Below are 18,523 nucleotides of genomic sequence, written 5' to 3'. Positions count from 1 at the left end.
GTAACTGAACTCTTGGGGGAAAACCATTTAATGACTTTGCATTTTATTATAAAAATAGTAAAACAGTTATTTTAAAATAATTTAGCCTGTTATTAGAAAATTTATCCACTTCTGCTGTCGCATTGCAGCCCTGTATGTATCTGTACACTGCGCAAAGAAAAAAAAAAGGGGGAACAGTTCTATATCTCCTTTTCTACTAGGCCGATTGACGAAATTCAGATTGCCTTTTTCATGTCTCAAAAGTGCAACTAAGGATATATATTAGATTTTTGTACTCTGACAAAAAATCGGACTTTTTCTGAAATAACTTACCATTTTTTTTCCATATTTCGATTCTATGACTCAAATTATGCCAGACCACCAAGTTTTGTAAAAATCTCACGAGTAGTTTTTAAAAAAATTAGCTCTCAAAACTTTAGCTCCTCGATGTTAATTTAATTTGGTACATATTTATTAATAACTCTTTTTTTTTTATTAAACTTTTTTGATTCTTTCACATTTCAAAATTTAGGTTCATTCCAAATAAAATTCACCCATTTTTTTATAATTAATTTTTTAAATTTGTATTTTTAAATAATTTTTATAAATTTTTTAAAAATTTTGAATTTAACCTATAAAATTTTTATCATCATCTTAAAATAGGTGTATTTCTAAACATACCAGCAAAAAATTTTCTATTCAAAATTTTCTAAGATATACACAAATTTACATATCAGCGCATTTTGAAATTTGGCCTCTTTTTTTTTAGCGATAATAACACCAAATATGGTTTATGGATTTTGTTAGAGTGAATTGCCACTGGTATTTTTAAACTTAAATTTCAAATAAATTTTTACAGACAATTAATAAAATGAAATTTTTTCCCTCAATGATGCATAATAAATACTTATTAATACTACATGAAAAGCTATTTTTTTTTAAATTATACATGATATTATTCAAATTTTTAACTTCTTTTAAATTTCTTTCTTTCTTCCTTTTTTTAAATATTTGTAAGAGTAAATTTTTACCTTCGCCGTGTTATCATCTGCTACTTTACTTTAACTTCATTTAAATTGAATAGTCTACTAAAACTGAGAAATTTTGTTTGATGTTTATTTTCACTATGTTTTTAAGCAATTTAAAAATATAGATATAAATATAATTTTTTACATTAATTCTCTTAGAAAGAATGCTTTAAGTTGTAATTTTCCCTCAAGTTGTAGATTATTTTAAAAAAACATGTTCTTTAATATAGAAATTATTAGGCTTAAAAACTCTAAATAATATGATTTAGATTGTTTGCACCTGATATAAGGAATCGGGCCACTTGGTGGTACAGGATAAGCGCTGCTGGAGTGGTTTATTTTTTTTATCATTTAACAAAAATTTTTTAATTCAAATATTTATCCTTTGCACTTTGCTTTAAACTTTATTTATAGTTAAAATGTCTAGAAAATGAAAGGTATCTTCAGCTGAAATGCATTTGATGCAACTGATATTTTCAAAATTTGACAAGAATGCAAAATTTATGAAAGGGTAACAATTGAAAAATCTTAATTTCCTTGTGTCAGTAACAGGGTGGCCACTCAAACAGGAGAATGAAATTCCCTGACTTTTCCAGGTTTTCCAGGTATGTTTCGAGAGAATTCCAGTCTATCCGTGTAATGTACGTTGGCTGTGCTAAGAGGTAAATTAATTATGGTATTACTTGTACTGTGTAGCAAATTCACTTAATTATTCAATAAATCCCAGAGGACATTTATTCTTAATTATTCTTAGTACACTTTGTTTGATAATTTTGTTTACTTTTCCGCTTGAAAAACTTAATAAAATTTAAGATATATACATTGGATAACAACTGTATGTTTTATTTAATTATTACTTATGATCATCCCCAGTTCAACACGAAGCTAATCCGGTTCTTATAAATCACAACGCAATGCTAAAAGTTAGGTTAGATTTTAGGTAAATTTAATTTGTGTGAGGTGTATTCTTAAAAGGCACCTTAACACTTGAAAACACAAATATAATTAGAATAGGAGTTGTTTTCTCCACTGAAGATTGCGATTAGAATCTGCCCAATCTGGAATAAAATAAGGCTTTTTTTGCAGACATTCTGCAGCTAAACGAAAGAAAGAAATCTATTTAATGATATTTTTTTTTTACTAAATTGAGGTATTTTATATTTATTTCGCAGCATACATAAGGAAAAAATATGTGCATTAAATTTGGTGATATCATCATACTGCTAGAATTAATTTCAGGATTATGCTAGAGAAAATTTCCTGAAATTTGGAAATATTATTTACTCATGATAAATAAATTTAGAGGGAAGAAGCAACATTAAATGATATGAATAACATAAAAATAAAGATAATTACTTAAAAATTTAATTAGAATAATCAACGATATTTTAGGGAATATAGTTATATTATTACATGGTTATCCTAGATGATTGATTACTATTTTTTTTATTTTACTGCAAAATGACAAGGTATTTATTAAAAAGGAAAAAAAAAAAAAAGATTTTGCGGTAAAATCCTAGTATACGATGGCCTTCGCATGATTTTAAAAATTGTCGCCAAGAACAAAATGACCCGTTTACTGCTCATCATCATGTTGCCAAATCCCGCTGTACCATACATGGAGATTATTCTAACCAAAGAACGTCTATGTAAAAAGCGGAGGGAAAATTTGCCAAGGGATTTGGCGACGGAACCTGGCGGCCAGAATTTCCCTCTCCGCGATTTGTACAGGAAATTGAGCAACACGTGTTAAGAAGAAATGTTCTTTGACAAAAAAGAAAACTACGAAAATCCGTTTTTAAATTATTGCAAAAAATTAAAGAAGAAACGCTTTATCAAAGAACGTTTTTTCTTGGATTTTTCGCAATAATTTTAAAAACGGATTTTCGTAGATTCCCTCCCCTTAAAATAACTAATCCGTGAATTAATTTACTTTAGAGTTTAAAGAAATTTTAAACGATATTCATTTTATGAACTCTTGATAACGTGACCTTCGAACTTCGACACCAGTTTCGAGCTTTGGCGACAGATATATCGCGCATGCACAGTTGTTTCTCGCTATGATGGAATGGAGTCACGTCTGTTGCAGAGAGGTTTTCCTTCTTTACAATACATATTTTTTGATTCTAACCTTCATGGTACCGTATACTAGGATTTTTATACGAAAAAAGGTACTTTCTTTAGTTCATGCACTGCACGTGCGATTCTCAAGGTTACTGGAAACCAAAAGTTGCGGGAAACTTGCTTTCTAAAAAGACAATCAAATTGGAGCTGCGAAAATTGGCTCTATGCCAGCTGCCCGAATGACACTCACGTCATACACAATTCACCAAAAAAGTGATATCTTCCGACGTCGGCGCAAAACTCGCCTTTTTTGGCGGGATCGTTGTATGAAATTCCCTGACTTTTCCCTGAATTTTTTGGTCACTTTCCGAATTCCCTGACTTTTTCCGGTTTTCCAGGTAGTGTGGCAACCCTGCAGTAATCATTGAAATGCCCTTGTGTTGTAATCACTGAAAATAAATGTAGAAAGAAAGAGGGAAATTGGGGGGGGGAAGAAAAAATTTAAAGGGGAGTCTATTTCAAGGAAGTTGGGTGTTCGAAGAGAAAACACTTGGACGTGTACCCCAGCTAATAACAGCAATTGAGTTTATGCTAATGGAAAAGACAAAAACTATCTCATTGTAGATTAAAGTGAAGAGCAACTGGCTTTCGACTATATGGTTGTAGAAATTTAAATTACATCATAGAACATCATACTGTATCGTAAACAAAGCATCCAATGATTTCTCAGTCGAATTACTTGAAAAAGCAGGAATTTATTTAATGACGTATATGGATAACATCTAAGGGCATTTTCCCTCTTGATGAAACCAGTCTTTCTTTCATCTCATGGCTTCAAAATGCCTAGCTTCTAACGATTGATAAAGGCTCTGACCAAATACTGTTAAAATAGATTGAATTGAATTATTAAGTTATGACAAAGCAAGGCTATCTGCCTAAAAGGAGGGATGCCTTCGTGAAGCACATTCTAAGTGAAACCAGCTTGTATATACGTTACATATGAGAGACACCATGAATACGCCCATGCAACCAGCCTGTTCACCAGTATTCAAACTCCTGAGCAAACTACCACTGTTCAGCGACTTTACCGCATGGCTGTTTGTGGGCCCTTTTGAAATGGAAGGCAATAACTTTATCTAAAATTAATGTCAGAAATATCACGATGTTTGAAAAAGTTAGATGCTTTTTAATATACTTGCAGAATGCCTGAAGAAAAAGAGCAAGCTATTAAAAGAAAAAATAAATTTTTGCATAAAATTTAGTATTTTTTTAAAAATTTATGATATTTGATTCTTCCTATTTCAAAAATATTTGACTAAAATATGAATATAAAATACTGAAAATATTGAAAATAAATGTAGGATGATAAAACTGTGTAAAGCAATGGGCACATTGATAAAACTGTTTAAAGCAATGTATGCAAGTCATTCTAAGTTAAAATGTCAGATATACATCTCTTTTATTTATTGAAAGGCGAACATTAAACATATAACATTGAAAGGCATGTTAATTGAACTTTACTGTACTTTCTCTTTTAATACATGCAGTTTTCAAACGCATCGTAGTCTGGGTCACAAAGTATTCTTAAAAATAAATAAATAAATAAATAAATAAAAAATTTAAAAAATAAAATTAAATTCTGGAAAATTTATATTAATAAATACATTTAAAATGTGCAGTTCAATTGAATGGATAGAAAATTTTAAAACAATTATCTGAACACACAATGCACCACAAACAATTAAAATAAAAATCTAAAAATTACTTAAAATAATAACTAAAAATATAGTATAAAGGAAACTACAGTCAAAAGTCATTAATTCGGATACCCATAATCCGGAATGATCTATAATCCGGACCTCAAAGCTACGAACTTTCTATGCATGCATAGCGTTGATGCATTTGCATAGACGTTTACACACGCGCGTAAGAGCTTTACGGCTGCACATATGCGTGTGCGCATGCACATAATACGTTTATGCATGCACGTTTAATGTATAACGGACGGTATAAGCTAAAATTATCTAATTATCTATTTCAGTTAATGTTGCAGATTGCGTTGTTCCTTAATCTTCAAATTAGATCCAGCTTATTATTTTTTGCAGATTGTTAGAGCAATTTTATAAAAGTAAACTTTCGATTATGTCAAATAGAATTTCCGATGCTGGAGCTCTCAAAGGATCTACAAAGCGAAAGTATGTTTCGATGTCCATCAAACAAAAAGTGGAATTGCTGCAAAAAATGTATAAAGGCATATTCTTTGTTTCTTTAACCATCCCGAAATCTGTTTATCAATTTCCCGCTGCTCTGCGGCAGTAGGGGGGGGACGCCACAGCATGCAATGAATTGGAAGTTGATCTGTCAGCACTATCCTTATCTTCAGGGCAGATGTTTTTATTTTATTTTTCTTATAATTCCTTACTAAATGTAGTATTTCATCTCAATGTACTTCGTCTTTGATATGATTTAAATCAACTTCATCGTCATTATAATTCGCTTCCGATAGTGAAGAAAGTGACACAGATGTTATTGAAAATGAAAAAATTTCGATTGACAAATTAGTCGGTACTCTCGACACAGCAATTATAGGACTTGAACAGCGTAACTTTGTAACATAACAAGAAATTATGTTTGTTTACAGAATTAAAGAGAAAGTATTATCACATAAAACGAAGCAACTTAAACAACTTACATTGAAAGAAATGTTTAATAAAGTAAACAAATAAATATTAAGGCTTTCTTTTCTTTTTTTCTTTTTCTTTTTTTTTTTTTTGTAAATTTTGATACCTTTTAGATCATAATTATTCTTTATTTCATAAATTACTGTTTCATATTTTTAATTTTATAATTTCTGCATGCCATCTTACCAAATTTAAAACGATTACCTATAATCCGGAAAAATCGATAATCTGGAATTGGCAAAATACCGATGAGTCCGGATTAACGACTTTTGACTGTATTTGAAAAAAAAATGAATAAACGATGCAACTTTTATTTAAACTATGCAGTTTGAATGAGTAAATAGAAATTTTTAAAGCAGTTATTTAAAAGAAATCATGCAACTTAAACAATTAAAATAAAACTTGAAAAAGAAAAAAAAATATTTAAAATAATAACAATTCTATATATTGTATATAATTCTTTATATTGTATTTACAATTAAAAATACAATATAAAGAATATTATTTGAAAGAAGGAACAATGTGACTTTTTTTCCACTAATGCATAATGTAAAAAGGGAAAGGAAAATAGGTTGCATATATTAAGAAGTTCGTCAAGTGAACTATTCCTGGCACAAATTGAAAAAAAGTGGCAAAATAAATTTTTAAATTTCTCTGTAAATTTCAGACCAAATTTTACATTTAATATTTAGGCATAATTTGAGTCGTAGAATCGAAATATGTAAAAACAATTGGTATGTTATTTCAGAGAAAGTCCGAATTTGTGTCAAAATACCTATGTTGGAATAGTGCTATATATAAATCTAATATATATCCTAAATCGCACTTTCGAGACATTAAAAACGCAACTTAAATTTCGGCAATCAGCCCAGTAGAACTGGAGATATAGAACTGTCCCCCCCCTTTTTGGGGGCAGTGTATATGAACAATACCTATTTTCATATAAATGAATTTCATAAACTCTTATAATCTGGTTAATATACATATACTTATGTAACTAAAGAATTTGGAATTTGGATTTGAACTTAGCATTTCAGTGGCCTGGTGATAGCTCAGAAATTGGTAAAAAATCAATTTAAATTATGAAAGAAAAGTGTAATAATTATTTGTCATTGCTAATAACTGTAATAATGTGTATTCAATTTTTTAAAATAAGTGCGTGAATTTTTTTTTTTTTTTCTGTGTTTTTGTTTTTAAATTTTCATATGTAACTGTAACATTGACTAAAGAGTGTTGTTGACCATGTGATTGTTCGTTCACCATGTGTTGGTGTTGGGTGTGCTGAAGGTGGAAGTCTGTAGTTTTTTTCTGTATAAGTTTTTAGTGCTGTTCATGATTATGAATAAAAGTTTCCAATCAGTTTAATTTGCAATGAGTCAAACTAATAAATTAAAAAATAAATAAACCCAATTGTTAGAAAAGTTAATTATTAGCAGAAAAAGAGAAAAAAATAACAAAACAAATTATTTCTAACACATCACTAAAATAGTAAGAGACAAGAATTACATAATGCAACATATTCAATGTAAAACACTTATTAAGTTATAAATTCAAAAATGTCACTTATATACTCTCAGTAGTGCATTAATATTACTTACTTTGTACACCTTTTGAATCTTCACTTAATAAAAGACTCAGTAAGGAATTTGACAGAATTGCTAAGAATATCCCAACTGGCTTTACACATTTTTCATATTTTTTATACAAATTGGAATTTGACTTTCTTTTTCCTGTAAACCAGTTTTGAAAAAATTCCATTGTTTCTTTCACCTAAATGATAAACATTAATTTAAATGCAAAATAGATTTACATATGAAAAAACAATTAGGAAACCAAAAAGGTTTTGAATATTGATAAAAATGACCAACCTGGCTGATATTCAGTAACTGAGTAGATTGATGCATCTAGAAAGAGAATGAAATTATATATATATATATATATATATATACATGCATATATATATACAAAGAAAAAGAGTAATTAATTAAATAAACACACACACAAATTTATATATATATATAACAGCATTTCCCAAAGTGTGGGTCGCAGAAAAATTCAGCTGGGTTGTGGCAAAAATTGTAAAAACACAATCTATAAAAATTTGCTCTAAATTTAATATTTTTTAAAATTTTTTCAAGTACTGTAGGTGGCAACCCTTTACCACCGTTTCCTAACAGACTGTTTAAATTCCGATGCTCTGATTGGCTGATTTCGATTCGTCATTCAATGTCTTCTCCGGTACATGAGCCGTAAACTCACGTATATCATAACAAGGTTATGTTTGAATTTTTGTTACCTATTTTATTTGACAATAATTATTATCACCTATTATTAATAGCAACTTCATATTTGTAAGTAATAAAAATACTTTTTCTTATAAATCATTAATAAACAAATTCTTTTTATTAACGCTTTCAACCTTTTTTAAAATGGATAAATGGTTAGTCAAGAAAACCACAGACTTATATGATGATGATCAACCAAGCACGAGCAAAGCTGAACATCATGATCGTGAAGAAACTGTACCTGAAGCACACCTAAAGCAGATATACAGCGTCAAAATAACAAGCGTAAAGCTACTTGGACTCACAACTTTGTGACGAATATTTACACTTTGGATTCATTGCCGGAGGCAGTCAAAATAATTTGCCGCTATGTGTTATTTGCAATGAACAACTTTCAAATGAAAGTATGAAACGGTCAAAGTTGAAACGGCATTTAAACACACTCTATTCTGAGTACTCTGATAAGCCAATAAACCTTTTTACTGATAAGAAAAATGAATTGATTGCTGCTCAAAAAAAAAAAAAAAAAAAAAAAAAAAAAAAAAACCACCACCACCACTCTTACCTCACTTTGGCATCTTTTGAAATTTCCAAATTAATAGCTGAAATTGGGTATTCTCATAGTGCTGGAGAAAAATTAATACTTCCCACTTTGAAAATTGTCGAAAAGAATTTATGCAGAATAAAGGGAAAATGTTTATTTTCAGCGATACCATTATCAAATAATACAGTTAAACGGAGAACTGGTGATTGTGCGAAACATTTAGAAGAAGAACTAGTTGCTCAGGTAAAAAAGAGCAAGTTTTTTTCCTTGCAAATAGATGAAAGCACAGATATCGAGGATAATGCAAATCTAATGTGTTTTATCAGATATATTGACGTAAACACCATACAAGAAAATTTTTTGTTTTGTAAAAGGCTACCGACAAGAACAACTTCAGATGAAATTTTTAAGGCTACCAATGATTTTGCCACTAGTCACGGTATTGATTGGATAAAGTGTGTTGTGCTAACAGGGTTTGTACACATTTCTGCACAAGGAAATTAAGTACTTTTAAGGACTTTTAAGGACCATTAATGAAAAAAATTAAGGACCTATGAGCAAATGGAACTGAATAAATTCAATTAAAAATATTATATCTATGTCTGAACATGAGTAGCTTGCATTATTATTAAATATAACTTAATTAACAAAATTATTAATATTTTGAAAAAAAAATTCATTTTATGAAATTTATCAAGTAGCATTAAATATTTTACATTCATAATAACTGGACATATCTGAAAGAAGATAAGTGACATTTTAGTTACATTTTACTAACAGTTAGCTTTTTTTTTTTAATGTCTCATTTTGCCACATACTTGCTCAGTCTAAACGGTTTAGTAAATAGTAAGTAGAATTTATGTCAAGCAGCATAGGTTAAAATGATCATTAAAATCATAACCAGCATGATTCATAACAAAAGACTGGCTGTTGTCACCGCTCCTGCTCGCCTATAGAGAGACCTGCTAATCAGAACAAACCTGAAAGGCCTGATGTAGGCACAGTTAGCAAAGTTTGAAAGTTAGCTAACCACTGTCTGACGCTGTTAGTGTCATAACTTCGTGTAGAGTTCCAGGGGTTGTAACTCAGTTAATATAATTTAAGGTTCTATTAAGCCACTAAAGCATTAGCAGTTATAATTTGTTTTGCCTTAAGTCTCACTAATGCAAAACAACTTATCACCGCTAATGCTTTAGTTGCTTAATAGAACCTTAAACATGAATAAGTTTCACATGAATTTTTATATTTTTGTGTTTTACATTGAGACCACGGTAAAGGTTTAACACGTTGAGCCCGGCGCCGAATTTGTTGTCCTTTCTGTTCAGCCGGTGGCAATATTACGATCAAGTGGTGCAATATTGCCGACTTAAATTATTCATAAATTATACAAAAAGGAAAGAGACGCATATAAAGTCCGAAAGTATTGTTCGAAATGTTATGATGACAATTCAAAACTATTTGGATGCAAGATAGCCAAAAATTTTACCAAAATAGTTGTCTCGTATTGTAATATGTGTAAAGCTAAGCCCTATTTTTGTTTAGAATGTTTCAATAAATTTCATTAAAACTACATTTGATCACATTTCATTGAGACTATACTTATTTTTTAACTTTAATACTGTCAGTCCCGTGGACCGATGCCAGCCAAATTAAAATTCCAGTACCGGTTCCCAGGGACCGACGCCGGGCTCAGCGTATTAACGAAAGGCAATAACTTGCTTTAATATAGAGAGATAACTTTTAAGATAATGCATTTAGTTATAATTAAATTAGGTATTAGATAACCTTAGTCATTATGGATTTACATGGCCACTATTAAATTAAATTTATTTTTTAATAATATTTGTTTAAAACTTTATTAATATTACAATCTCATAAAATTTCACAGTTTAAAATACATGCAATTTTAACATTGATTTTTAAACAATATTAGAATAATTACACATTAAAAGCTACAAAACATAAAACTCAACAAAACCTTCCCAGACATTTTGGTTAATTGGGACCCCCCCCCCACACACACACACAGACGTGAAACAAGTTATCACTATGTCTGAAAGTAACTATAAATCAGATAACAAATTTAAATAAAGGTTTAAATAAGCTTCTTATTCAAAAAGAACTTGGAACATATAGGCCTGTTCTTATGCTAACAAAATCATTTACAGTTTGTGGTGATATAATTAAACAAGAAGAGTCAAATTCAAACTAAAAATATGGACTAGTGGTCAAAGACTACAAAATTTAATCTGCTTCAGTAACTTTATTATCATAATAAACTCAAATGTCAGCAGCAGTAATGGAAAGACTAATAATTACAAATTATCAAGCTAAAGACTTAGCGGGTGCAAAACAAGACATCTGTCTACTTTGTCTGTCTGTGTCTGTCTGACTAATGCAGGGAGCAAGTGGAAGTCAGAAACATACTTGTCTTACACCCCAGAAAACTTCATTTTATCACATTTTTCTGGAATCGTTTAGAATCGTGGGTCTATAAATTTGCCTTAAAATCTTTCTAAACTTTCCAAGCTTCAATGTCTAAAATCCCAAAGAAAAATTACCCCTACCAATTCTGTAACAGCAAAAAGCCAGATATGTTTTTAAAAAAAATCAGAGGAAAAAAGTGTGAAATTAATTTTATAGAGAAAACTGATGCATTTACTGAGAATTCTGATCATTCTGAGAAATGGGAAAAATTCTTACCATGAAAAAATTAAAAAGACATATTTAATTAATTACATAGCTATTTTACTTTTGCTAAAAACTGTTTTTTAAACTGTGCTTTATAGCATTATTCCTTGCTTATTTTTCAGATTCAAAAAATTGTACAATATGGGGCCAAAATGGAACTTTATAATATAACAAAGAAAAATAAAAATGCTTTATTTTAATGTTATTTCTTAAATATAATTCCAATATATTACCATTATTTTAATGAAATTTAACAATTTTAGAATGTTCTAAAAAATCGTGAAAAAATTCCCAGATCTCGGAATTAAAAATTTTCTATAGAAACCGATCTTAAAATCGCCAAATTTAGAACCGTTTAATAAAAGAATTCACATCCCCAAAAGCAGAAACTTCTTTGAGAGCTCTTCATTGCAAAAAATTGAATAATTTTGAAATGCTTTTCACTTCTTGTTCAGAAACTTGAGTATCCCACCATTATTTATATTACAAATAGGAAAAAAATTATAACTCATGAACCCATTCAAAAAATAGCCATATTTGTCAGTGAATTCCCAAAAATATTCCTCCAAAATGCTAATTCACACTCAAAATGGCAGTCGTAAAAACAGACAGAAATTTCAGATGATTAAAATTAAGGACCTTCTGCCACTTTTGAACAAAATTAAGGACTTTTAAGGACCAAAAATCGATTCCAAAAAACTTAAGGATTTTTAAGGACTCTTAAGGACCATACGAACTCTAGCTAAGTAGCGACGGAGCACGTGCAATGGCAGGCTGTCATAAAGGTTTGTTCAAACAAATTCAAGAATTAGCAATTAATTGTGTATGGGTGCACTGTAGTATCCATAAACAAGTGTTGGCGGTAAAACGAATGCCTTTAAATTTAGACTTTGGAAGAATGTGTCAAGTTTGTAAACTACATAAAGTCTCATCCATTAAATAGCAGACTTTTATCAAATTATGCAAGGAAATGGGGAGTGATCATAAACACCTCCTTTTGTATTGTAATTCCCGATGGCTTTCAAAAGGAAACATTTTAAAACGTCTGTTTGAGCTAAAAGATGAAGCCTTGGTATTTCTGAATGAACACCCACCATCTAAAAAAGATGCTATTTTTCCATTTAAGGATAGATTCCATGATTTCGAGTGGTTAATAAAAGTAGCTTATTTGTGTGACATATTTGCTACATTCAATGAATTGAATTTAAATTTGCAAGGCTTTGGTTTAAATATTTTCAAAGTATCAGAAAAAATCGCTGCAATAATTTTAAAAAAATGACTTTATGCAAATAACTTTCAAAAGGAAATTTTAAATCTTTTGAAACATTACATACATTTATTGAAACCCATTCAAACTACGAATGAAGAAGATTTACATCTTGAAACACTATCAGTTTCAATTCAAGAACATCTTTCAGAGCTAATAAATAGTTTGAAAGATTACTTTCTGGATATTCCTTTCAAATATGTGAATAAAGATAATTTTTCTGTCGATATTGAAAAGGAAGAAATGCTTAATCTTAGTGAACAAAAAGTTGATAATTTAATTGAAATTTCATGCGACACTGATCTTAAAAATGTGTTTGAAACTGTACCAGTAATTAATTTTTGGTTGCACTGTCAAAAGGAATAGCCAAGCCTAAGCGAAAGAGTGATACAATTTTTAATGCCTTTTGTCACCACTTATACATGTGAAACTGTGTAATCAGCCTTGGTGTACTTAAAAAATAAGTATTGAAACAGATTGGATGTCAAACCTAATTTGAGAATAAAATTAACATCATTAAGTCCTAATTTGAAATTACTATGTGATGAAAAACAACACCCTCCTTTGCATTAAGGTCAAAATATGTAAAACAAAATTTACTTTATTCACGTTAAGTTTTAAATGAAGATAATGGATTGTCTTTAATTACTTATGTTTTTGTTATATAACTAGTTTGCAATTTTTGTGTATGAAATAAACGAACAAATAACTTGAATTTTGATTTTTATTAAAAAATAGAATTTGTTTTGTAAATAAATGTCCCCCCCCCCCCATAAGGTGGGTCACGAAAAAATTTTAAATCTCGTATCGGGCCGTGGTCAAAAAAGTTTGGGAAACGCTGATACATATGTAATTAAGCAAACTTAGATGTAATGATAATAGTGTAGATGTAGAAATATTGATTTTCGCAGATGCTAATCAGTAACGAACAGCAGGAATTTTTGATTGCATAGAATGTTGATCCATATTGAAAAACAAACTTGACAGTCCAGGAAGATTAAATATTCTTTATTTCAATTGACATTTGTGGCCACAATTCATTTTGGCACTCTTATTGTGCCTGTTCAAGAACAATTACAGTTATCCAATAATGCAGCTTATTAAGAGAAGATTTTCATTTAAGTTCCAAATCAGCAGAGCCGTAGCTAGGGCTTCCAGAGCATGGGAACAACTGAAAATTTTGTGCCCCCTCCTGTTTGGCAAAAAGGAAAAACATTTTCATTCTAAAATGTCTTAACTTTAATTTGGCACCCCATGGATGCTGCGCCTGGGAACAGATGTTCCCCCTTGCTCCTCCCTAGCTAGGCCCCTGCAAATAAGTTATGTCATCAACATTATGTTAATCATATGGTATGGACAGAGCTAGAAATGATAGAGTCCAGAAAAAGGTATTGCTCTAGAGTATTAATTTCAATAAACTTACACTGCAAATAATAAATTACCATTTTAAATAATAAAACTCTCTAATTTACAATTTCATAAAATTTATTTTCTGTATCCTTTGCCTTCAAGACACAGGAAAATCATATCCTTGAATAGTTCTGCATCTGCAGTAGTTTCACATGACACCACTGAACAGATTTCATGTTTTAAAACAAGTATACATCTTACCAGTTTTTTGACAAAAACATGTTTTTCCTTCCGCGAGAAAAAAAAAAGGGACTTAACATTCTTAACATTTTGTCAGTTAACTGCAGAATTAATTCTCACAATTTTTGTATTAAATACAATTATTTTTCTCCCACATCAAAAACAGTAATTAAGCATAAGACATATCTTAACCAATTTTATAAATATTTTTATAAAACCGGAAAGAAATTGCAAAATTATTCAGAGAAATTACTGCTACTTTTATTGAACTATTTTCCCCATCAGATTTGATAAAATTATTCCCATTATCTTAAAACACAAATATCTGAATCTTCCAGCTATTCTTTTAATATATTTGACTCATACCTAGAAATATCAGTACAATAAAGTAGATCTGCAGTTATATATTTTCCTAATAACCAACTTTAGTACATATTAAAATGACCACTGCATATAACTGTTATATTAGCAAACATAATTGCTAAATTTGTAACGCACAGTTTTTAAATACAGTCAAAAGTCGTTAATTCGGACACCCATAATCCAGAATGATCTATAATCCGGACCTCAAAGCTACAAACTTTCTGTGCATGTGTCGCGTTTACGCGTGCGTGCATTTGCATGTGCATGTGTGCATTTGCATGTGTGAATTTGCGTGTGTGCATGAGCGTTTAATGTATAACGAACGGTATAAGCTAAGCTAAAGTTATCTACGAGGGCCATCCAGGAAGTAGATTACGTTTCCGTCTGTGTCCGCTAGGGGCGGGGCTAGCGCGGCCATCTTGGGGTCAGAGCGTTGCGCAGCTCAGTCTGCATCTAGCCGTGCTAGTGAGAGGTTCGTGCTGTGCTCCGTTCAGATACTGTGACGGTTTGAAATGTCTGCGTTAATTGAAAATCCCGCGAGGTGCGCTCAGTAATAAGGTTTCTGACTGCAAAAAACTGTAAACCGATAGAAATCTATCGGCAGCTTCGTGAAGTGTATGGGGACAACATTATCACTGAAGGTGGAGTGCGTCAGTGGGTCATAAGATTTCAAAATGGCTGAACCAATGTTCACGACGAAGATCGAAGTGGGAGACCCAGCATAGTGACCGCCGAACTTCTCGAAAAAGTCGATGCTAAAGTCCGTGAAAATCGAAATTTCACAATAACGGAACTTTCTTTGAGTTTTCCACAAATTTCGCGAAGTTTGTTGCACGAAATCATCAGCGAAAAGCTTGGTTACCACAAGTTTTGTGCAAGATGGATTCCAAAAATCTTGACAGAGGACCACAAAAATCAGCGAATGGCTGCAGCGTTGAACTTTTTGGACGCTTACCATAAGGATGGTGACTCTTTACTCGATCGCATCGTTACTGGTGACGAAACATGGGTGAAACATGTGAACTGTGAAACGAAATTGCAATCAATGCGTTTTGATGACGACGCACAGCTGCAAGAAGAGGTAACGAAGTGGTTAAAGGCGCAGGCGGCCGAATTTTTCGACGAAGGAATTTCCAAGCTCGTACATCGCTACGATAAATGCCTTAATTTGTATGGTGACTATGTAGAAAAGTAGTATTTGAGTGTGGCTTTCATCTGTATATAATAAAATTTGTTTCCTATACTTTGTTTATTTTTTTATTCCAAAACGTAATCTACTTTCTGGATAGCCCTCGTAATTCACTTAATGTTGCAGATTGTGTTGTTCCTTAATCTTTGAATTGGATCCGGCTTATTATTTTTTGCAGACTGTTAGAGCAATTTTATAAATGTAAGCTTGAACTTTTGATTATGTCAAATAGAATTTCCGATGTATATTTACTAATATGTAAAGGATCTACAAAGTGAAAGTATGTTTTGAAGTCCATTAAACAATAAGTGGAATTGCTGCAAAAAATGGATAAAGGCATATCCTTTGTTTCTTAACCATTCCGAAATCTGTTTATCAATTTCACGCTGCTGTGCGGGGGGGGGGACATCGCGGCACGCAATGAACTGGAAGTTTATCTGCCAGCACTATCCTTATCTTCAGGGCAGATGTTTTTATTTTATTCAGCTTATAATTCCTTACTAAATGTAGTATTTCATCTCGATGTATTCAGTCTTTGATATGATTTAAATCAAATTCCTCGTCATTATAAATATCACGAGTACACCTCAAATAGTCTTCTGGTTGCAATTTTCTAATTTCGACTATGCGTAATGTATGCTTTACGCATGCGCGCGTTGAAAGAAAGGTTTAATAAAGTAAACAAATAAATATTAAGCTTTTTTTTTTTTTTTTTTTTTTTTTGTAAAATTTGATACTCTTTAGATCATAATTGTTCTTTATTTCATAAATTATGGTTTCATATTTTTAATTTTGTAATTTCTGCATGCCATCTTACCAGATTTAAACTGACGATCTATAATCCGAAAAAATCGATAATCCGAAATCGCCGAAGTCCTGACGAGTCCGGATTAACGACTTTTGACTGTACTACCAAAATCTCATGTAGTGGCCAATTTAATAAGGAAGTACAAAGCTTTTTTCTCTTTTTAAATATTTTATTTGCACCCAACACATGAATTGAAATTCTTATAAAGCACATATCCAACTGAATTTTGCTTTCATGTGGAATTTAGTTTTCCCTTTATTAGCCTGGTATCTTAAACGGAACTGGGAAAAAATGTTTTTTAAAAATAAAGTACTTTCAAGATTTCACAGATTACTGAAAAAAAGAGAGAAAATACAACAAATGCTTTTAATTTTTAATAACTGCAAAGCAGCTTTGTTTCTAATATGTAACATTTAACTAGAATTCAAAGGAATTTAATTTCAAGAAACTCTGATAAAGTAAATCAAAACACTTGCTACATTACAGGAATAATATTTATTTAATATTGTTTTTATTAGCATTCAGAATCAACACATAAAAAATGAAACAAAGTAGAATGTGCATTTTTAAAAGTTCATACTTGATCTCGAATATGTCTATAATGCGCAAAAGAACTTTTTTTTTTTTTTTTTTTTTTTAATTTTATTTTATTTTATTTTTGAGCATGTTTTATACCAAAGAAATCCAATGTAAAACATAGTTCTGGCTTCACATTCACAAAACAGCACTTGAGATTATTCTCAGAAAATTTTCCTTTTTGATTTTACTCAGTAACATAAAAGCATTTTAAAATTAATTTTGTTTTATTAATTACATAATATTTATATCATTATTTTAATTAGTTAACTATAATTATTGATTTTTAAAAAATGAAACCTGTTGATCAGCAGGTAATTGAAGATTTTGTGCAAACTTCTTAACATCACATTCAATTTCTTGTACAGAAGAGCTTTCTTTTAATCGTTTACAACCCAAACAGATAAGAGTTTGGTACCACATGTCATGGCACAAATTATTAGATGTATTTTCCATACCTGAAAAAGAAATGTATGTTCAGGAAATGAATGGCTACCATTATTTTATAACGAAGAATACATCCAGAAAATACAAGTACAGAGTGCAACAATTTAATTTAGAACATTAGAAAATTATTTTCCTTTACATAAGTTACACTTGGATATTTAATCATTTTGAAAAAGTGCAAATGAAGTTTTCTACCTAATTAAGTTTTCAATAGCTTGAGTTATAATGAAGGAGAAATATTACCAAAATAAAATTATGCATGTGATAAATAAAAAAGTTTGCACCAGAGTAAAATAAAACATGATTTTGAAATAACAATATTTTCGAAAAATTTCAAATCAAGTTTCAAAAATACAAATTATACAGTGACCTATAACATCTCCAACTGGAGAGTGGGAAATTTTTCGAATAATTAAATACAATTTTCATTAAACAATGATATTTTCTGGTTACAGAAGCCCAGCTGCTACAGTGTGCTAAAGTGGCAAATGTGATAAACAATTTATTTTACATCATGAGTAGTTAAGCAATGACGTCACTGAGAATGAAGAATAAACATTCATCTAGTAATTTTCTGAGATTTTCAGTTACATTTTTACTGAGCTGAAGTTTTTTGAGGTGATCGGGGGGATGAATTAACATAGATTATACGATTTGACAGCAGTTAAATGCCCAGAACAGCTGCAATTAAATTCTCACATGATAAACGGATTATCCATACTGAAAAAATGCATCTGGAAAACTGCAAAATGAAATTATTATTTTAACCATCAAACACAGAAACAGCATCGAAACAAGCTAAAAAATCAAAATAATAACGCCACAAGATAGAATATTTAAAGAGTGGATGCTAGCTTAAAAGTTCATCTCATCTGATACTCACTAGGTGTATTCACTACAGTCAATAGCTCATATTCATAGAATTCTGTTAATGGCAATTAAGAATGAACCATTGCACAACTGTTGACTAAAATAATTACCTAAATTCTTATTTGTGAGCCTTTATATTTC

General features: G+C 30.5%; 1 protein-coding gene across 2 annotated transcripts in view; it reads right to left on the bottom strand.

Annotated features, from left to right (window-relative positions):
• Epg5 (ectopic P-granules autophagy protein 5) overlaps positions 1-18,523 on the bottom strand; it is a 342,575-nt gene that overhangs the window by 40,773 nt on the left and 283,279 nt on the right. For both annotated transcript variants that reach the window (XM_085816957.1, XM_085816958.1), the window contains exons 36-38: positions 17,366-17,523; positions 7,621-7,656; positions 7,351-7,522 (exon numbers count right to left, since the gene is read on the bottom strand). In XM_085816957.1, coding sequence (XP_085673083.1) covers positions 7,351-7,522; positions 7,621-7,656; positions 17,366-17,523 — 366 coding nt within the window. The remainder of the gene's footprint in view (positions 1-7,350; positions 7,523-7,620; positions 7,657-17,365; positions 17,524-18,523) is intronic.

This window comes from Stegodyphus dumicola, chromosome 5, assembly GCF_044657685.1.
Source record: "Stegodyphus dumicola isolate Sdum_Otavi_A_Nest chromosome 5, ASM4465768v1".
Taxonomy (NCBI): domain Eukaryota; kingdom Metazoa; phylum Arthropoda; class Arachnida; order Araneae; family Eresidae; genus Stegodyphus; species Stegodyphus dumicola.
The sequence above is the reverse complement of the archived record's forward strand: the minus strand, read 5'-3'. Positions and strand labels throughout refer to the sequence as shown.